Source organism: Nothoprocta perdicaria, unplaced genomic scaffold, assembly GCF_003342845.1.
Source record: "Nothoprocta perdicaria isolate Ctin4 unplaced genomic scaffold, notPer1 scaffold_120, whole genome shotgun sequence".
In the NCBI taxonomy this organism is placed as follows: domain Eukaryota; kingdom Metazoa; phylum Chordata; class Aves; order Tinamiformes; family Tinamidae; genus Nothoprocta; species Nothoprocta perdicaria.
In genome coordinates, this window is record NW_020454317.1 from 730,832 (window position 1) to 752,337 (window position 21,506).

At 54.0% G+C, this 21,506-nt stretch overlaps 3 protein-coding genes across 3 annotated transcripts in view; all 3 read right to left on the minus strand.

Moving 5' to 3' along the window:
• The window catches only part of ATN1 (atrophin 1), a 26,373-nt gene extending 25,537 nt beyond the window's left edge, over positions 1-836 (minus strand). Inside the window, exon 1 of the mRNA XM_026054337.1 lies at positions 785-836. The gene's annotated coding sequence lies outside the window, so the exon portion shown is untranslated. The remainder of the gene's footprint in view (positions 1-784) is intronic.
• Positions 837-6,250: 5,414 nt separating this feature from the next.
• Positions 6,251-16,386, minus strand: ENO2 (enolase 2). The gene is made up of 12 exons (XM_026054255.1): positions 16,289-16,386; positions 13,144-13,233; positions 11,876-11,971; positions 11,534-11,592; positions 10,436-10,505; positions 10,095-10,228; positions 9,044-9,266; positions 8,331-8,528; positions 8,002-8,203; positions 7,681-7,789; positions 7,480-7,538; positions 6,251-7,140 (listed from the first exon to the last, which is right to left on the minus strand). Exons 2-12 carry the CDS (start codon positions 13,226-13,228, stop codon positions 7,071-7,073), a joined length of 1,305 nt encoding a protein of 434 aa, XP_025910040.1. The 5' UTR covers positions 13,229-13,233; positions 16,289-16,386; the 3' UTR covers positions 6,251-7,070.
• Positions 16,387-16,701: 315 nt separating this feature from the next.
• On the minus strand, positions 16,702-21,377 carry LRRC23 (leucine rich repeat containing 23). The gene is made up of 7 exons (XM_026054326.1): positions 21,294-21,377; positions 21,070-21,182; positions 19,960-20,213; positions 19,728-19,858; positions 18,045-18,181; positions 17,243-17,465; positions 16,702-16,973 (listed from the first exon to the last, which is right to left on the minus strand). The coding sequence occupies exons 1-7, from the start codon at positions 21,375-21,377 to the stop codon at positions 16,935-16,937; spliced, it is 981 nt and encodes a 326-aa protein (XP_025910111.1). The 3' UTR covers positions 16,702-16,934.
• Positions 21,378-21,506: the final 129 nt, after the last annotated feature.

Sequence of the window (21,506 nt, forward strand, 5' to 3'; positions counted from 1 at the left end):
GGCGCCGCCTCCCCGCGCCACCCACTACAAAGCAGCGGCGGCGCCCGCGGCCGCTCCGGCTCCGCGGGCCGCGAGACACCGCGGAAGAGCCGGCCTGGAAACGCCCTGCCGCGGACGGGAGCCCCCCTGCTCCCGCTCCTCGGCCGAGCCCCTCGCGCCGCTGCGGGGCGCGCGTCCCGGCGCACTCCAGGCCCGGCGTACTCCAGGCCTGGCCTTCGCTTTCGCCGCGCCGCCGCTCATCAGCATGCGGAGCCTGCCTGGAGGATTACGCCAGGCGCGCGCCCCCCCACCCCCCCCACCCGCCGGAGGCCGGCCCATCCCCCCTCGCCGTTGCCAAGCAACGGCACAAAGGCAGAGGCGGGAGCCGGGAGCGGGAAGGGAGCGGGAATGGAGAGGGAAGGGAGCGCCGGCCGCCTGCCTCGCGCCCTGCCGCTCCCCGTCACGGGAAGAGAGGGAGCAGCCGGAGCCGCCGCGAAATCTCCACGGCTCGAGCAGTGCCACGTCCCAGCCGAGCGCGGCCAGAAGCGTTCCCCCGCGGCCCGGAGCATAAGCGCGCCCAGAGCGTTAATAGCTCAACAGATAAATAAAATAAAATAAAATAAAATAAAATGCGCCTCGCGTTTCGCTGCTCCTCGCTGTTAATAAGCTGCAGCAGCCCGTCTTGGCACGCGTTGCTCGCAAAGTTCGGCCTCACTGGGAACGGATACGGCCATTCCCAGGAAGCTGCAGTCAAGGGCCCGAGGCCCCGGGAAGGGGGTGGGCGGGAGCTCATTAATTTTGTTACCTGCTGTCAGTGAAGGGTCCAACCCAAATATCGGCGCCGTGGGGCACGGGAAGCTAGAGGTGGTGAGGGGCCTCCCGGGAGGAGAAGCGTTGGAGCGAGGAAGTGTCGCCGCTGCCAACTGCTTCAGCCGGTCGCATACACGAAAGGGAGAAAGCCAAGACGCCTTACACACGCGTGGGCGCGCGTGCCGGCGCGTTCGAGCGTGGCGAGCTGCGCGTGCGAACGGGCAAGCCCTGCGCTCCCTGCGCCGCTGGGCCAGCTCACCGGCCTGCGCTCTGCCGGCTCTTAAACACACAACACACACGGACAACCACACACGGCGCCTGCAGCAGGAGCCGCCGTCCCCGGCAGCGAGCAGCCTGGACGAGCTCCTCCAGCGGGCGTTTATTCACCCATTCCTGCTGTCCTCACTGCCAGTGACGGGGCTCCAAGCGTCATTTACCGTGCAGCACCCAAACTCAGCACCGAGTGCCCACGCATTAATTTCCTCATCAGTTTTTCTGTGACATTAATCCCCATTACGTGTGAACACTGGAAAAACAACACTTACAACAGTGTCTGCGACATCCTTGCAAGCTCATGGCTCCCAACCCTTTTGTTCCACACCCTCTTCCCACTGGTATTGTGCCGTTTAAGGCCCTCCCTGTTTACCCTGGACGCGGCACTGGGCTGATGTGCCTCTGGATCCAGAGCCAGCTCCGCTGGCACCCAGCACCCCATCACGCCGCGTAAACACGCGTGCCTCCTGCCGCCGAGTCTCCTTCCCTTCCCTTCCCTTCGCATCCCTCCTTCTCAACCCACCTCCCGCTACTGCCCGTGTCAGCAGGCGGACATCTCCGGGGGCTCCTCTTTGCCACTGCTACTGTTTCTGTTGGAAATGTGAAATGGAGGACTGGAAAAGTTACAGCTTTGCAAAAAAAAAAAAAAAAAAACCACCCACGGATTTTGGGCAGCAAGGTTTAAAAAGCAACCTTTCTGAATGCATGTTATTTACGGAGGCATTGTGTTAAAGAGAACACACTCTTGATGCCAAACACAGATGTAAGTACTAGCTGCTTTGCACGGCGTCATACCAAATTAAGCTCCTGTAAAATAATAAAAATGTATCGCTGCTGTTGAAGTAGGAATGTTCACAGCTGTCAGCGCTGTTTCAAACTGTTACCTTTTGCAATCCAGCCTCCTGAGCTCGCAAGGAGCGTGATCCTTAGAGGCTGAAGACTTAAGGAAGAAGCTGGATCTCTTCAGGATCCCTGTTTTCCAGATTTTAAACAACATATCCAAATCACTGAAGTAACCTTTTATGGTTTGGGGAATAGACTGCACAAAACCTATGGAAAAGGGTACAACTCCCGCCTCTCCATGCTCGTTCTAAACCGTCTGAGGGTCCTCAGCATCAGCAACGCGTCACGCTTCCCAGTCACCCCTATTTCATTTAACCAGAAACTAGAGTAGGAAGTGGTTTCATGTTGTCGTCTTCTATTGCTAAGTCAGTGCCCAAGTTCAAAAGTTTTAACTTTTAAAAAAAAGGTTTTGAATTTAAGTTGACACGTTTAGCATTATTTATTATTTACATAATATAACTGGCAGAGACCCCAGTACTGGATCTCAATCCTATTAGGTTTAGCACAATTTCTATGAGCCATCCAAAGGTGGCCTATTTCCTATAAAGCCTCAAATCTTAGCTTATGAAAAGTCACCAGAGGTTACTCAAAAAAGAGAAACAGGTGCAGGAATGGGGCAGCAATTTGTATTCATGCAATCCTGACTTTTGTGGGCTTGCTTGTAGAGGAAAAGCACCATCTCCATCACTCGTAAGGCTAATTCCCAAACCGCTCCCTTTCCAGCTCTGTCACGGGCACGCACACCTATTTACAAACAGAAGAACAATTCCGCAGGCTTTGGTGGGGGCTCCTGTTAAATGATCCCTCTAACAGCTAGACCTTGCTCTGAAAATGTCATGTAAACAGAACAGGATTTGGGAATTTAAACAAAACCAAAGCCACAAATGTTTCCCTTAACAGATACTGTCAGGTCTCTACCTCGTCACTGTTATCCCCCACACTCCGACGGAAAGCACATTACCGCGCAGCAGTCCCATGAAGACATCAGTTTATGCAGTCAGAGTCCTCCGGCATGGGAATACAAAGCGTTTGGATATTGCTGTTACATGGAAGCCATAACCTCATCTCTTCCACCGAGGCAAAGGGAGAGACACAAAGTCATACATGTGATGATGGCCAAAGGCAGATACCTGCCGTGACCCGAGCATGCCGGGCRCCCACACCGCTCCTACACCTCGTGCCGTCAGTGACAAACCCTCCTGATTTGGGAAAGACACCGGGCTGAGGCGGCGCTGTGGGGCAATGCGCCCGCTCCGCCTTGGGGCTTTCCAGCACCTTCTCCAGCGCCAGGGCGCGAGGACGCCTCGCTGGCAGGAGCGCCGCGCCGGGAAACTCTTCCCACGCTGGGGGCTCCTGGCTCCAACGGGCTTGTCGCCTCAGGGAGGGCAGCACAGCCCCTCTCCCTCCTTGCATGAAATGAAATGAAATGAAATGAAATGAAATGAAATGAGAAAAAATAAAATAAAATAAAATAAAATAAAATAAAATAAAATAAAATAAAATAAAATAAAATAAAATAAAATAAAATAAAATAAAATAAAATAAAAAAATGAGCTGGGGGGAGAAATGCACATGGGACTTGGAAAGCAAAGCAACTTCATTTCAAAAGGACCGTCCTGACTGCTAAGCAGCTCCCACATTGTTTGCAAGACCCCAGCATTTTAAAGGAAGGGAAGCTGCAGCCAGGTGTGCAAATACAAGCCCAGCGTCACCCGCATCTTGTGCACATCCATGCCCTCTTCCCGTGCAGCTCCCTGGAATGCAGCACACCCGGAATTTAGCAGACGCAGAGGTGGCGCAGGGCCGCAGGGCCCCCCGCACGGCCCCGTCCCGCCCGCCCCCGGGCCCAGGGCGCCCCACGCGGGTCCGTGGGCGCGGGACGCCCCGCGCCGCGCTCCGGGCGCGCCGCCGCTGGCGCCGGGACACGGGTGCCCTCTAACGGGGGGTGCCCGGCGGAGCAGCTCCCGCCGACCCGTCCTACCTGCGCCGGGGGCCGCGCTTCGAGGCGGGCGGAGCGCTCCGGAGGAGCAAAATGGAGCTTTCCCTTCGCCCACGGAGATGCCGGAACTACAGCTCCCAGCAGGCAGCGGCGGCTCGGGCCCTGCCCGTGCCCGGGCCCGGGGCGCTGGGCTGGGGGGCGGCTGTGGGGCGGGCCGTGGGGCGGTGGCACGTGGGGGGCGCGGGGGCGCCGGGCTGGGGGGCAGCTGTGGGGCGGCTGCAGGCGGGGGCTGCAGGAGCAGGACCCGCGGGGGCGCTGGGCTGGGGGGCAGGGGCGGCTGCCAGGACGGGGTTGCTGGGGCCATGGGGTGCGGAGCTCCTGGCTGAGGTGCCGGTGGGGCCGGTGGGGCCGGCCGGGCTGTGGGGCCCACGGCCGCGGTCTCTGAGGCCAGGACGGGTGGCAGGGGAGCTGCGAGGCGCAGGCACCCGGACAAGTCGCCCRGACGCCCCACACGAGCAGTGCCGGCCAGCGCAGCGGAGCAGCCCTGCCCGCTCCTGGTTCCYGGGCACTGCACTTTCCACTTTCGGTGCCCTCAGGTGCTTTCCTGGTGCTCTAACCGGGAGCTTGGTGCCCCACCATAACCAGTTACCCTGACAAAGAACTTCTTTGTGGTTTCCTCTCTCCACTGACTACATCGTATTGCTCAACATATCAGTATCGAAGCCTATTGGCAGGCCCCAAATCCCCTCTTCTCCGCAGGCAGGCACCCCTTTGGCCCCACAGCCCGTGCTGCTCAAGAGAAGCGTCACAGACTATCCACATCAGTGACCCTTTTTTCCATTGCCAGGCCCTGAGGAGTATTGGCTGCCCGACATATCCCTAGGCGAAAGCATCCAGACCTACGGATCCCCCTCCATCTGTAGCAATACCTCAATACCTCTCAATACCTCAGCAATACCTCTCCATCTCCAGACTATATTGATATGAGTGGGTTCCACGGTCCCTCCAGCACCGTTGTGCACCTGGACTCTGTGAGTAGGAGGTGTGGAAGAAGGACACGGTGGCTGGTCTCCCATTTTGGCTGCAGTCTTTAGAGGGTRGGATGAGTGTCACCCTGCAACTGCAGACTCTGCAAGAGACTGAACGGGCGGCTTCGTGGCAGTCGTGGGCAAGGGAGCGCCTGTAGCTAGGACATCGACTAAAAGATTATTATCCAGATCTGGTCCATGTTCTTTAACAATCTCACAGTTATTACTGAGATCTGGTCCATATTATCTAACAATCCCTTTGATACCTATGCTGTGTTTACTCTTGTTTTTTCTCTTCCCATGCTCTTTTGTTTTTTGGGGATGCGTATTGCATCTTTTGTCTTCCTTTCCTGAACTTACTCCATTTCATGTGTTATTCACAATCAGCAGTGAAATGCCAGTGTTGATTTTTTAAAGCATTTGCTTTCCGCTTTAAGGTCAACCTCCATGCACAGCTGAGAGGATTTAGGACTTAGGATCCACCTCAGTCTTCATTTATTTTCCTTGCTTATCCTGAGAGACAAGATTGTGTGGCTTGGGTGAGGGCAAGTTTTGCAGGACCTGAGTGTGCCCACATGCACGGATGGGCTACTGGTGTGAATAGATGGCAAAATGTTTTCATCATTTATTCTCTGTCATGCCTTGTGTTGGATTTCTCAAAGTAGCACCTCCCTTCCCTACACCTTCATTGGAGTCCCTTCAGAATAGTTGTTTATCAGGCAGTGAAATTTGCTTCTACCCAGCCTGCTGCAAAAATAGATGGAGTGATGGATATTTTGCCCAAGTACTGCTGTATTGTCCCCTGTGTACTAAGATGGCTTTGAAAGAGGCTGATAGCCCAGTTATGTCTCCATTCATTAGTCTACATGTCCTCTCCTTTGCAGGGGCAGCTTCTTCTCTTTAAATATTTGCAGTTCCAGTATTAAAAACATTTAAATAAATGTCAGTTGTGCAGCTGTCTGAGGCCTACTCTGAAGTCTGTTACACCAGTGAAGGGCACGATTAAAACCTTTGCACAACATCCCTGTCATTCCTGCATGCAAGGTGATTTGSTGAAGAGGGCTGGGAGGGGATTTACGCTTTCCCATTTGCCCTTCTCTCCGTGTTCTCCAGCTCTTTTCTCTGTCAAGCACATTAGTGGACAGACCATTCTAGCTATGTGGCAGTGCAGTGAAAGGAGATGGGGTACCTGGCTTCCTCTTTCYTTCTGTCCCTTTGCTTGCTTTGGCTCCCTTTCTGTTTGATCGTCCTCTGCTTTGCTTGCAAGATTTCCCGGATACCAACTGTGTGGAGAAAGACATCCAGCGAAGCCAGGCTACTCAGGTGTGAAACACATTTTAATTGATATTAGGGTTCTGTAGTTTGTGTGTTGCTCAGCTGAGCATGGGTTGTCCAGAAGGTGAAGCAGATGTTATAGGTGGAGGACAGGGTGAAGGAAAGCAAGAGAGAAGGAAACAGAGAAAAAGGCCAAGAGAAGCAAATGAGAGCGTGTGTTTGTTTACGACTGTGTCTTGATATACTCCTCACACTACTATGCACTGACCCACGATACCCCACAGAGCCGCTTCACCCAGAGGCTGACGGCACACGTACACCGAGTGACAGAAAGCGGTGCAGTTCAACGCRAAGTTGCTGGCGAGCACAACTCGATACAACACAACACTCAGAGTGGAATGAAGAGACGCTCGGGTCCCACCACGGCTCAGCACAAACACGCCTGGGGCAAAATGACAGTGCAGGCCAGTACACACACGCCTATACACATGCACAACAAGGGCCACTGGTAACACTCGTCCAAACACAGCTACAGATGCAAAACTTGTCCAAAGACACTAGCCAACACGCTTATGTTCACTGCACATGTTTCGGCGTACAACGTAAGAACATCAGGTGGTAGGCTTCCATAGTCTAGTATGTGAACAAAGTGACTCAGACATGAGCCCCACACAAAAGAAAAGACACAAAATGCCTAGATTTAGAAATGCTAATGACCCTAAAGCAAGGGAGAGAGTGTAGGCCTCACTTTTATCCTTCACCTGGATACATCTAGCCACACAGACCTGAACTCATGGGGACTTGAGGTAAGAGTGGCAGGTGGCAGAGAGGAAAGAGAGAGCAGAAAAAGGAGCAGTGGAGAGGACTTCARAGACTGTGATTTGGGAAAGAGCAGCAAGGTGGCAGTGCCCTAGGGACAACGTTCAAAGAACACTTGGATTGCGAAAGTTATGTCCGGCAAAACGTGCTTCATCACCAAGCTCTTCCTCAATCCTGCAGAAGAGAGAGACAACAAACATTAGGCCCTTGCTGCAAGGGAGCAGCAGAGGCACCAGAGCACCTGAGATGCAGTCCATCAGGCAGAAAGCTGAAATGGGACAGAAACTCTGCACCTCCCAGATGCTGTGCATGAGAGTGCTGTCCCATCATGCCAAGAAACAGGAAAGAGGTCTGCTCTGGAGATGTGCCCAGGATCCTATTCCTGGCTCTAGGCCCTGTTTTCATAATGCTTCCCCCATAGTCCCCTTCTACTCTTGGGCTCTCAGCTCCTCCCACACCAGTTAGTTGCTTCTCCATTTTTTCTTAAGCGTTCCCATCCTTGGAGCTCCTTACCTCATGAGTTGGTTGTATTTAGCCAGGCGTTCAGACCTGCAGGGAGCACCCGTCTTTATCTGTAAAGTATTCCAAATAACAAATATTGTAAGAGCTTATTTATAACTTGCACGAGTTTCCCCACAGGGGAAAGGAATGGGTTCTCTCTTCCTACCCTTATTTTCCTTCCCAAAAGTTCTCCATAGCCTGGGTTTTACCTACCTGCCCAGTGCACAGTCCCACAACCAGATCAGCAATGAAGGTRTCTTCGGTCTCCCCAGACCGGTGGCTCACCATCACACCCCAGCCATTCTCCTGGGCCAACTTACATCTGCAAGGAGCAAGAAATGTCATCAGTCGCCCCTCCTGTAACCACTGCCTGCATGGGGTGACATCCAGGCATTCCCTTGCCCCACCCTCAGCTTTCTACATTCTTGTGGAGACAAAAGAGATTTTGTCCAATGGTTCATGCTAGATCCTGCTGTCTTTCAACACCAACCTTTCCTGCCCCATAAGACAGTGGGGACAGCGAGATGGACTCACGCTTGGATGGCCTCTGTGACAGATCCAATCTGGTTGACTTTGAGCAGGAGACAGTTGCAGGCCTTCTCTTCAACAGCTCGCTCAATGCGCTTGGGGTTTGTCACCGTCAAGTCATCTCCTACTATCTGAATCCCCACATTGGCTGTGAACTTAGACCAAGCCTCCCAGTCATCTTGGTCAAAGGGATCCTCAATGGAAACCACTGAAGAGACAGCAGAAGAAGCGTCATTCAAAACGGCTTCCTTTCCCACCCCCAAAACACAGAGGGGATGTGCCTGCTCCATGTGCAATTCCGGTGCCGATGCCCACTGCCAACCACAGCAGCTCACCTGGGTAATCACGTACAAAGCTTTGGTAGAGGTCACCCAGCTCATCTGCAGTAATGTAGCGGCTTGGGTCATCCGGAGACTTGAAGTCCAAGTCGTATTTGCCGTCACGGTAGAACTCAGAGGCTGCCACATCCATACCAATGACAATCTTGTCTGTGTAGCCAGCCTTGTCAATAGCTTCCTTGAGGAGCTCCAGAGCTGGGAAGAGGAGAATTGCAGTCAGGAGAGTTAGCCCATGTAAAGAACTCTGAGAACTCAGCTCACAGATGCTCCACTGCATCCACAGATGAGATACTCACAGATCCTGAGAGGAAGAGCAGCTGGGAGAGGCTGATGGGATGGGGTAGGATGGGAGAGAAAGAAAGGAGTCCAGAGAACAATAGTGGAATGGGAGAGGAAGAAAGGAGTCCAGAGAGCAACAGAAACATGCCAGAGGCCATCCAAAGGAATGAGAAGAAATAAATTAAAAAAAAAAAAAAAATCCCACAGCTTAGTGACAATATAGAGGAGGGCTTTGGGGATATCTAGGCGTGTATGAAAGATTTGTATGGACAGGCTGTGAACAGGACAAGGGCACTGGGGAGGAAGGGGACCATCCCCCAACACAGGAGGTCACTGACCCCAAGGCATGGCATTTTGAACAAAAGCTGAGGGTAGAAAGGGCTTAGTCAAGCATTGCAGGCAGTGTTACCCCATTTCTGCATGGTTCTCACCTTCACTGTTTTCCAGGATGTTGGGGGCAAAACCTCCCTCATCACCCACATTGGTGGCGTCTTTGCCATACTTCTCTTTGATGACACTCTTCAGGTTATGATAGACTTCAGCCCCAATGCGCATTGCATCACGGAAGCTTTCAGCTCCCACAGGAAGGATCATGAACTCCTGCATGGCCAGTTTGTTCCCTGCATGGGAACCTCCGTTGATCACATTGAAAGCCTAGAGGAGTCCAAAAGAGAACCAAAGCTGATAGTACCCATCTTGGCACCAGCTAGAGGAGGCTCTTGGATGGTTCCCTTTGTCCATTTGCAACGTAGCACATCCACAGGATAACACAGTACCTCAGCTAAAGTGCAACAGAGCAAAGAGCCAAATAGCCTGGGGTCTTCCCTCCAACAGTGTCACGAAAGAAATCTTTGGAGAGGATATTCCCAGAGATCTCCCAAGGTATTTTTTTCCTGTGCATTCAGTAATGCTAGGTCAATCTCTCTTCCAAGACCTCTGTTTTCTCTTCTCTTTGACCCCATGAAATTTTTAGCGTACACAGCACCCTTTGGAAAGGAGTTCCATGGGGCAGGTACTCTTAGTGTGAAGACCCACCTTCTCTTTTGAACCAGGCCTCTCATGGTCTCACATGATGCCCTCTAGTTCTTGTACTGAGAGCGAATAGTCGATCCCCAAACCACCCCACTACAACTTCTACCATATGCTTCTCAGTCCCCTCTTTCCCAGATTGAAACATCCTAATTTATATAGCTCTTTCCTCTACAAAAGCTGTCCAATGTCTTCAATCAGTCTCCTACCCTTTTCTGTCTTTCCATCCCCTTGTGGAGACGGGGAAGGGAGAACTTCATGCACTAYTCCGGGTGTAGGCATTTTGTTCTCAGTCTTTCCCAAATCTTAGACCTTGGTTTGCTTGCTTGAGCACTAAGGTACCTTCAGCTGATGTTTCAGTTCTATCTCCCTTCCTTCTCTCCCTCCCAGCACACCCTTTGAAGGTTCTTACGAAGTTTCTGAATTTGGATGTCAGGRATGGAGGAGCCTTACTGGCACAGGAAGGATGAGATCAGAGTTGCCGGCCAAGTCAGCAATGTGCCGGTACAGGGGAACGTCCTTCTCTGCAGCTCCTGCCTTGCACACAGCCAGGGAAACTCCCAGGATAGCATTGGCACCAAACTTGGCTGTAAGCAAAACCAAAAAAGGGATGAAGCCTCTCAAACATGTCCCTTCTGCCCTGCAGTTCCCCTTGCCAGCCCAGCCTTGGGCTCGCACGTGTCTCTGGCAGCCCTGTTAATGCCTTCCACCCCAGCGCTGCAGCCTCCCTCCACCCTTCCATAATATTCACTTCCCAGGACAAAAAAAAAAAAAAAAAAAGAAAAAAGAATTACACTTATTCTCTGTGCCGTCCATCTCGAGCATCAGATTGTCTATCTTCTCTTGATCTACCACAGACAGGCCCTGCAAGAAGAAATGGCTCCTAAGGATGTTGAAGAGAATTTCTCTGCTATGTGAAGCATTGATGGAGAAGCTGGAGGGACTGGGACTTCTTTGGCTTGTGAAGGTGTATATACACAGAAAGCTTTGTAATTCAGTCCCTTGGTATACAGTCAAATTACGTAGCGATGTGGCTGCCGCGCACTGTAGTTGTAGCCAAGCTGGACTGGGGACTGGTGACAACCCAGGCAAGGCCACACAGAGCCACACGCTYACTCAGAGTGAGTGAGAAGAAGCAGCCTTTTGGCAGCTTCTAGGGAGCTTTGTGGTGGTATGGCTACAGAGACACTAAGCGAAACAGAAGCGCGTGAATATGAGTTGGTTGGAGCAATCGCTGGGAGCAAGGTGGAGAGCAGAATTAAGCCCAGTACAGGGAGCCTCTACTAGGACGTGTGTTTTCAAGGGTGGAGCAAGCTGGTCTCTCAGCTTGGCTCCACAAGGAGATCCACACGGGCACAGGCTGCAGTTGGTGTGGCGTGTGGCTCCAGTTCAGCTCTCCTCAGAGCAACTGGAATCTCTCTGCTCCAGGTCTTCATCAGTGAATTGGTTACAGATATGTCACCACTGTTACGCAAGGCCACAGGCTGCCRTGGGGGCTTCCAGACCTTGCGCAGATGTGGTCTCTGCTCTACCACACCATGAATGCTGGAGGGAGAGCAGATGAGAAGAATGGACRTGGGTCCAGAGGCCCATGGATGGGATTTATGTAGTGCTTAARGAGGAGCACTTCTGAAATAGGGACAGAGGCCTACAGTGAGCATCAAGGTGACTGGTTAGGTGGCAGAGATGCTGCAATGGAGCCAGCAGGGTTAATTCTTTCGGCCCTGCAGACACACGCACATGAAGGCTCAGGAGGGGTGTGCCCAAGCTGACAGAGAACATCACTATGTCTATTAGCCCAGTTAAAAGAAAAGAGGCAGAAACAGAGACAAGGGAAAAAGAAAGAGAGCAGAGTAAATGTCCAACACAGGAGAATAAAGAGAAATCCTTACAGAGCCCACGAGAGCTGGGGCGACAGTGCTGTTGATATGATCCACGGCCTGCAGGACCCCTAAAGAAGGGAAGAGACAGAGAGAGACAGAGAGAGAAAGTGTGAGGCAAAGAAAGGAATGGAGAATGGGAGAGAGAGGAGCAGTACAGAGGGGTTTGAGAGAAGGAGACAGCGAGAGAAAGTCTAACCCTGATCTTTTTATGCTAACTCAGTGCCTTTGGGATCTCGCTGAGGTCAGCAGAATAACATCCACATCACATTAGTGGATGAGCGAGACCCTCCAGCGAATCCCCAAGCACATGTAGCCCCAGGGATGTGGGTGTGGGAGCAGACACCTCCCCACCTTTTCCAAGGAACCGTGACTTGTCATTATCTCGTAGCTCCAGTGCTTCATAGATCCCGGTGGATGCACCGCTGGGGACGGCTGCTCGAAACAGGCCTGAGAGACAACAAAACACAGGTGTGAGAAGAGTGGAAGAYAAAGGAAAGTTCTCATGCATCTGCTTCTGTTTGACTCTCATGGGAAAGAATATGGGAACCGAGAGTGCAAACACATGGCCCCAGCCTGGCCACTCGTGGCTGGTCTTCGTAGAGGCGGAAAACCCAAGTGACAGAAACAAATTCACCCATGGTCAAAAGCTTTGAAGCGCAGAGCTTGAAAGCCTGAATCTGATCCAYAAAGAAACCCACATCAGTGCCAGAACTGCAGATGACACATGGATGTTTGGCTGCTGAGCTCCTGTCCCGGCACCCCCGCTGCACGTGGTGCGAGCAGTGGAATCACGGCCGCCAGAGATGTCCTTCCTTTCTGACTGGGGATGGCTTTTTTGCCTCCAGGAAGAAAGGGGAGAACGGAGCAGTCAAGTCCCTTCTCTGGCCACCCACAGCTCCCCATACCTTTCAGTCCACCCCCCTTCTAGCTGGGCCATGCACACATGCACGCCCGCACAGAGTCTCGGGGACAAACCTTCCCGCAACTTCATGAGGTACTTCCAAACGCACAGGGCTAAAGCCACAGCTGCAGGAGGGCATTGCATGCACAGGACTAGGAGGTGTTAGTTCTGTTACTTATGTTTTGCTGTGTTATATTATGTTGGTTATGTTACTTGTGTTAGGGAAACTTGCAGGCCCTGCTGCTACTAGTCACGGGGCTCATACACAGAGCGGCCAGTGGTTCCCATGTGATTTCCCACTGCAGAGCTCATGATGGCACTTCYGAGATTCCCTAGAGAAATCGCATGTGGTCAGACATGAAATGCAGCATCCTCCACCCGGAGTGGAGGGAGGGGACCCTTTTGCTGGAGCTGTGCAGCAGCTGCCTCCTCACTAGTGGCTGCACTGGCAAAGCGTGATTTTTCAGCCCTATGTGCAAACGTGCTGAACACAGGCAGTCAGAGCCAAGGACAAAGCCACAGGCAGAGGCTGGAAGAGCTGCCACTTCCCTTGGCTTGCTGTTTGCCAGAGGGCCACTAGAAAGTTCACTTTTTACTGGAAATTTGTGCTCTGTGCTCTAGAGAGGCTGCTGTATAGCTGCCAAGCTGCTGTATAGAGCCAGCTCCTCCAGCACAGGTAGGAGGTTCCTTCTCACAGCTCCCATCCGCTCCCACCTACCTTTCTGTGTGTACAGGTCCACCTCAACAGTGGGATTCCCACGAGAATCCAGGATCTCTCGGGCGTGGATCTTCTCAATTGACATGATGACTGTTGGGAGAGAGAAGGGAGAGGGGAGAAGAAGGGAGGAGGGAGAAAGAAGGGAGAAAGAAGGGAGAAGGGACAGGAAGGGAAGAGGAAAGGGGGAAAGAAAGGGGAAGGAAGAAGGGAAGGGGAAAGGCGAAGGAGGAAGGGGCAGGAGGAAGGGAAGGAGAAGGAGGAAGGGAAGGGGAAGGGGAAAAGGAATGGAAAGGAAAGGACGGGAAGGGGAAGAAGGAAGGGGAAGGGAAGAATAAAGGGAATGGGAAGGAGGAAGGGAAGAGGAAGGGAAGAAGAAAGGGAAAGAGGAAGGAAGAAGGGAAGGGGAAGGGAAGGGGAAGGAGGAAGGAGAAAGGAAGGAGGAAGGGGAAGCAGGAAGGGAAAGAGAAGAAGAAAGGGAAGGAGAAGGAGGAAGGGAAAGGGAAGAAAGAAGGGAGGGGAAGGAGGAAAGGGAGGGGAAGGGTAAGGGAAAGGGAAGGGAAGAAGGAAAGGAAAGGGAAGGGGAAGGGAAGGGATGGGGAGTCTGCTCAATCTCCACAGATGACAAACTGGGAGCTGTGGGAGCCCCTCCCCCTTTCCCAGAGCGGCAGCTGAGCGCCCTCCCCCTCCTGGCCAGGCCCAAGTGCGCATCAGGATATGCRGGGATCAGGGTACGCCGGGATCAGGATATGCAGGGATACAGAGGGTGTCTCTGCAGCCGCAGCAGCAGGGAGGGCTGGGCTGGCCCCTGAGGTGCCTGCAGCCCAGTGGTGGCTCCCAGCCCCATAGCACAGCGCTCGTCTGGGGCAGCGCCGCTGCAGCACCCGCGGGGCCTTGGGGCCACCCCCTGCCCGCGCAAGGGAGGCCAGCGGGGGCCTCTGCAGCTGCTCTCCCAGCGGGGGCCTCTGCCGCTGCTCTCCCAGCGGGGGCCTCTGCCGCTGCTCTCCCACCCGGCTTTGCATCCGGCTGCCCCGCCTGGCGCCCTCGGGCACGCGGGAGGCCGGCCCCACGGCGCAGGGGAGAGTAGCAGCCTGAAGAGGCATTTTCCTGCAGGCCCCAGTGCTGAGAACATGGGAGAGCCAGCTCGGGAGGAGGGGAGGGAGACTTGGCCCTGCCCAGACACAGAGGACTGACCCCAGCCTCTCGAACCTGCTCCTCTGTGMATGGCAGAGGAAGATATCCGGGACTGGGAGTCATCTCTCTATCTAGTAAGAAGGGGAGGGAAGGAAATGCGGCATTTTGGATGCGCCTTAGTCAACCTGATGCGGCATTTTGGATGCACCTAGTTCAACCTGAAGTAGAAAACTGGCTTGTGTGTGGGGATGGCGGCTTGAAACAGCTTCTGTGGCTTCAGTCTGCCTTCTGGAGAAGGGCAAAATACCCTCCTCTGCCTCAYTCCACCTTCGGATTCCCACAGACTGGCCTTTCATGTCACCCCCACCCCACKCCAGCCCCCGCACCGGCCCGGGGGCTGTGCAGCGCTGCCGAGCTCTTCATCCCATCGCCTCCGGTTCGCTCGTGGACATCACGCAGATGGGGGGGAGTCTCTCTGCGCTCAAGTTTCAGCAAATCCTCCTGGAGTGGGGAGCTGCAGCCGGTGAGCTGGGACTCTCCGGGGCCCAGGCAGGCCCTCCACTGCGTCCATGCGGGCTGGGATCCCCGAGAGCCGCCTTGGCAGAGCTCCTCACGCCATCTGGCACGCGCCGCGGGAAGTTCCTCCAGCGCGGTGCCCGCGCCGCTGGGAGCTGCCTGCGCAGCAGTGCCTGGCCCTGCCCCAACAGCCTCCGCCGCGGGGAGCAACGGGCCCTGCTCGAGGGGCTGTTGGTGCAGCGGGGACCGCACCACGAGCTCCGTGCCGGCCGCGACGCCCCTGCTGCTTGTGCGCTCCCGCTGGCTGCGGCCGTGTCTCTCTGCCCGTGTCCACCTGCCCCCGTTGGGACCAGTCTGGAGGAAGCCAAAGGCCAGGCACAGGCTCAGCCTTGCCTGCCCCACCCTGCCRCTCGCTTGATCTCTTCTCCCCCCGCTAGCCCTTTCCACTCTTTTCTCTACTCCTGCGTCTCCCTCCTCCCTTGCACAGCGTGAGTGACCACACTGAAATCCACAGCATCGGCTGCACCGTCCTGAAAGCAGGTCAGAGGCGGATAAGCTGGGATAAGGGATTGGGACAGACCAGTAGCTGGGAACCTCTCGACCACAGCGGAGAGGGGGAGCAGGCACAGCGGACGGAGGCCGGCAGCCTCCCTCGCGCAGAGGCCGGGCAAGGGAGCACCAGGAGCGYGGCGCTGCCGCGGCGCCTTCGCGTAGGCACCGCTCCGGGCCCTGCACGTCAGCAGGGCAGCGCTCGCTGAAGTTCACGCTGCGGCACTGCGCCCTCGCTGCCGCCGCCGCGCAGCGCTGCAAGGGCCTTGGCCGCGTGTGGCGGGCGCCGCGCGGCCCGCGCTGCCGCAGCTGCCCGCGCTGGGCGCCACTCGCCGGAGCCCGCACTGCTGCAGTGTCAACGCTGATGCAGCTGCCGCTCGCTCGGCTGTCACCTCCTCTCCTGCTGCCCCCCCACACTGCGCCCGTGGGGCTGGGAAAGACAGGAGAACATCCGCGCTCCTGCCCCTGCCTCTCCTCGCCGCCTGGCTGGGTTCCCAGCTGGGAACACCAGCTGGGGGGCCAGTCTGCTCCCACCGTGGGTCATTTTCCCCGCGATGCCCAAGTGAGTTCTCCCTCCTTCCCTTCCCCCAGCCCCTCCCCCAAGGAAGCGCCATCCCACAGCCTCCCTGCAGTGCCCTTGGGAACACAACCCGCGTTTGTTTATTGGCGGCCCCCCTCCTCAAATTCACATCGGAAAGGATGCCTGACTGGGGGGGAGCAAGGAGCACCTGCAATTAAAACACGAAAACAGAAGTGAGGGGAGGCGGGAGGAGAACGAGGTGGGGGAAGCAGGGGAAGGAAGCAAGGGGAGTTTGGTGGTTTAATGCCGCTCGCCCGGGTCCTTCYCTGCAGGGCCCCAAGTGCGTGTGGGGTCTGGAGGGCACAGGGTGGAGGGCAGCGAAAYGCGTGCGGTGAGCGGGGGCAGTGCTGGCCGTGGGGAGACACTTACCTTCCTAGGGCAGGGGGAACGAGACCCTGGGAAAGTGCTGGCTGCGGGGAGAGGAGGACGGAGCTGAGGAGGGATGCGGGACCTCAAGGGGAGATGATGTGTCCTCTAAGCCAACGGCGGCGGCGGCGGCAGGATGGAGACGCCCCTGATAGGGCCGGGACCGCAGCATGTGACCCRGAGCCGCGATGAGTCAGGATTTAGCAAAGCTTTGCAAACAGCACGTAGGGGATGGAGAGAGAAAGGGAGAGAGGCAGACAGGGGACAGGCACTCACAGACGAGGGTGAGAGCGCCAGGGAATAGAAGTGGGTGTGCAGGATAAACAATTCCAGTCACTCCAGGCTCATTAACTAGTTTTATTTAAATCAGAAAATCTTGCAAAATTTTTGAAAGTCAAAAATAAAACCACGTAACCTACAACTCTTGCTTTTGCCTCAGGGCCTTACTGAGAGTAGTGTGTGTGCGCAGTGAACGCACGAGCCCTGCAGTTCCTCAGGGCAGTCTCCAGGACCGGGGTGCCTAATCCTCCCCTTTTCTCCTGGCACATGCAGCCACCTGGAGCTCTTGCTTTCCCTGCCACATATGCCAGTAGTGCAAGGACATCTCCATATCATGAAGGGCTCGAGGAACAAGTAGGAAAAGCCAGGATCACTCAGTCACATCATCTTCAGCAAATTCCTCCATTTCCTGAAGAAGAAAAGAGGAAGAAGTTAAATGAATCCATGCTCCTTTTTTTTTTTTTTTTTTTTTTTTCCTCTTTACTGCTCCTGCTAGTAGGGATTGAAATGGCAGCAGGGTTTTGCTGCTGGCCAGTGCCTGTTGCAAGCCCCTCTGCCCTGCCCTTAGGATTGGCTTCCCTCAGTTTTTTCCTCCTGTAATGTAGAAGAGGAGACTCTTCACTGACAAATCTGGCCTCTCTCTTTGCCTTTGCTTTCTTCTCCCTGTGCCATTTTTACCTGTTCTTCTTCCTGCCTTTGCTGACGGATTTTGTTTGCCTCTGTCCGCTCATCCTCCTCAAAGAAGTCTTTGTCCAGGCGCTCCAAGTGGGGCAGCATGACCAGGACCTCCACCCGGTAATCAGCCTCATCAGAGCATGGGTTGTCCAACAGCACCAGTGCCCGCAGCATGGGGAGCACCTGTAGTTTTGCCACCTCCTGAAGGTTACTGATCGCATTGCTCCTGAGGAGGAGAGAGCAGAGTGAGGAGGGAGGGAGGAGGAATTACAAGAAGCAAGRTCCTTGCAGGATGCTAAGCTCACAACGAAGACAAAGCAAAACTTAGCAGCGTGACAGAGCGTAGACCGTAGACCACAGACCTGTGGTGTGGAGCTCTCCCAACTGAGGAACACAAAGCCCATTTCCTCTGGATTTTTCCGTGCTTACAGAATCCATTGAATTATCTGGCTTAGCCATATTACGGCAAAGACCTAGAAGAAAAGGGTTCTTATGTTTCCACCCTGGACACCGAGAAAGTGGAAAGGGATCCAAAGGTGTCTTGGCAAAGGAAAAAAAAAATGAGGTGGAGTCTGAAAGTGGCTAGAGGGGTAGATGTCTTCTAGGAAGCCCAGGAAAAGTCCTGGCTGTCACATCTCCAGACAGCTGAAGCCTGGACACAAGTTAAGGGCAGTAAATGCCAATCAATTCCTATCAGGCCTTTGACTCACAAAGAAACCAGAAACCGGGAAGYGCTAAAGACACAAATAGGAATATGGCCTGGTGGGGGTGTTTCTGGTCCTGGCACAGAGCAGGAAGGACCCACCGCAGGTTGAGGTACTGCAGGCACTTCATGGTACTACAGAAGCCGTCCAGGGTTTCAAGCTGGTTGTCACGCAGGTGCAGAGTTGTGAGCTGTCCTAGGCCCTCGAGGCCTTCAAGGCTTCTAATGACATTCTGGGCCTGAGCACCAGGAAGGCAAGAAGGGAGAAGGGAAAGGGGGGAGACACAGGGAAGGGAGCAATTATTTTTCATCTTTAAAGCTCTTTCTACCCTTCTGACTTGCTGTCACCACTAAGCTTCCCTTTGCTGAGTTGGGACATGACACATAAGTAACACTGCAGGAGAAGGGCTTACACAGTAGTGAAGAATCATTTCTCCCACCCCTGTACCACAGGGCTGTGCAGGCAAGTTTGGAAAATCCTGGAAATCACACACTCTCTCCCACATACAGCAGATGGCACGGAGAAGCACTTCCCCTGCCTCTGTGGCTCGGGGCTGCAGTCTCCACACGGGTAGATACTAGAGCAGGAAAGGGGGAGAGGCTCCGCTGTGCTTTCCGTTCTTTGCTCATACCCAGGCGATGAGGTGGATGATGCCCAAGTCAAACAAAAAGGGCAAAAGCGGAACTGGTGGGACATCACAACAGTTTGGGACTGGGTCTCTTAGGAAAAGTATATTTGGTAGAGAAAGGAAGACTTAAGGGAAACTGGCCAAGGGAATGCCTGAATGGAAGGTAAGATAATGAGAAAAAAAAAAAAAAAAAAGGCTGAGATTTAACAAAAGGTACTGTGAAGAGCTTTAAAAGCCAGGAAAGCCAGGAAGGATTAGTAGGTTAAACCTGAGAGGAAATCAGGAGCTTGTGAGGGAATTAGTGTGGGGAGCTCACAGACCACTAGTCTAAAATGCACAGTAACCTACTATTGCTCTCACATTCTCCACCACATCAGTGTAAGTAGTTTCAAAGGCTCTGGCCCTGCAAGCACCAACAATATAATGCAGAAAGTGTTTTTATTTTTTCCCCTAAATCAACATTCAATTCCTTTAATTAAATGACTTCATCATCACATTACCTTACACGGGAGTTTGTCACACAGGTGTGAGAGCAGCATCTCTTACGGAGAGCTGTCACAGTGTGTTGCACCTCGCTCCCTGCCTGCTGCTCGTATCCCTGGCCTTGCTCTAGCTGCTTCTCTCACCACTACTGGATGAAGGACAGTGAGTAACGCGGCTCTGCTAACAGCAGCGCCCTCCACACTGACACTGGCTGAAACGCCACACGGTCCACAGCCAGCTCCTGTTTTTCCTGCTGGTGGGTGTAGCTGTGTTAATGTTAAATTTCACCTGCAATGGTGTCGTATATTAACCAAATTTGATCCAGTTCCTTTAAACTGACCTTTGAATTCCTATTGCTTGAGTGCTTTGAAGACTGCCCTTGCAGCACCAGCTTCATCTTCCCAAGGCTCATGGGAATCTTCATACAAAACATTACTACCCCTTTCACACTATCTAAGCAGATAATGTAGAAGGACCTAGCCCAAAGAAGGAACTTGGTCTCTTTAGTTCTCTGAAAAATGTTCATCTCTCAGGCTGAGAAGACAGAACAGAGCAGGCTAGCGTGGAAATTATGCTGCTCTGAAGGGGGCAACATCTGCCCTCCTCCCACATACCAAAGCTACTGGGCTGTGCCACATCTCTGTCCCACTCCCCGAGCTGACTGACCCCTTACCAGATACAGTGTCTTGAGCTTGGGAAGGTTTAGCCCTGCTGTGCTCTCCAGCTTGTTTCCTCGCAGTTCCAAGATATGCAGGCTGAACAACTGTCCTTGACTCAGGCCCAGCGCTGCCTTGATTTTATTTCCTGAAGGCCAGAGGAGGGGAAAAAAAAGCCACAAGAGAGTTAATCTCACCCAAGCAGAGCTTCCTATGTACACAAGAATGCAGAGAGGTGGTCTGCATCACCTTTAAGGCTGAGGTTGGCTAAGCGGGGGTGAGTAATGCCCTCCATATCCTTGATGCGGTTGTGAGCAAAGCTGATGATCTGAAGGTAGGGCAGCTCCTGCATGCAGGCACTCGTAAGCAGATTTCCATCCACCTTCAGCCAAAGCAGGTGCGTTAGGCTGCTCAGCGGAGACAAGTCCCGCAGCTTGTTCTCCGACAAGTTCACGTACCGCAGGTGRATGTAGCGCTGAAGGAGGCTGATGTCCGTCAAGTGCCTATGGGAGAGAGGCGGGGGGCAGAACATCTCGCATGCACCTCTCCTGCCACTGGCTCTCAGTTTGCCCCTCGCCATTGCCAGAGGAAGGGCATTTCCCTTTCCCTCCTTCCCTTCTGCCCTGGAAAACTTTGCTAGAGAGGATGTGAAAGAAAAGCAATAGGAGCAGGCTGAATATTTTGTAAACAAGGCTGAAAGGTAAGAGGGGACCCAATTTCCTGTGACTTCCAGGGAGTACTTCTTCCCACTGCCCTGTAGCTGTCATGAAAGAGCAGAATCAGAGCAGAAAAGAGGCTAACTTGGGAAATGGGTCTGCTGCATGGTAGTGGTAATACCAAGCACCCTATGGAAGCTCTTTCCTAGCCGGAAGAGGCTGGGGAAAGACACAGCCTCACTGAGGCCACTTAGGTCTCGGTTTATTTGAGTGTGCTAATGGCGCTGAAGCCCAAGGACATTGCTGCATGGTGTTCACAGATACAGAGGTTAAAGCTAAGCAGTTATSAGGCAAGACGCTCAATGGATATTCCTAGAGATTTGACTTTGATGAGGTCACCCTGCTCAGGTTCCCTCAGGGGACCACAGCCTAGAGCCAGGGATGCCCTAAGTGCCCTTCAGTCCCCAGGGACGCTGATGCTCCCAGCAGTGTGCACGGCTGTGGTGTCCTAGCTGGTGATGGTCAGACTATGCTGAGGGACAGACTGGAACTGAAGTAGCCAGAGGAGGTGCCCTGGAAGAAAAATGCTCCTGCCCAATGAGGCCATCACCAGCTGCTCAGAGCAGGGGTCCACATCTATGCAGATTTGTGGAGAGGAGGAGGAGTAGATCTCCTTCGTTCAGGGCACGTTTTGCTCACTCACTTCTCCTTCGCTTCAAACTTCACATAGGCATGAGCCAGGCCATTGCCAGTTTTACACAGCAGAGAGAGGCCCTCCTTCATGTTCTCCTCCGTCAGGGGACACGGCTCGAGCACCTGTGAGAGAGGGCAAGGAAGCAAAACACTAACGCTTGAAACGCCGGTTGGAGGAGATGTTAGGGGCCAGCCGCCCCCATCACTCCCAGACCCAGCACCCATCTCCCTCACCTGTTCCTCCTCCTCCTCCTCCTCCTCCTCCTCCTGCATAGTCTTCTCTTCCTCATCCTCCTCTTCCTCCCCCTCCTGCTCCATAAGGTTGAACCCGGCATCCTGCTCTTCATCCACCATCTTCACGGCCTCCCGCTCCCGACGTGCAGCAGAGGCTGCCTGGGAGAGCGACCTGTGCCCGAGCCCCCAGCCCCGAGCCCGAGCCCGAGCCCG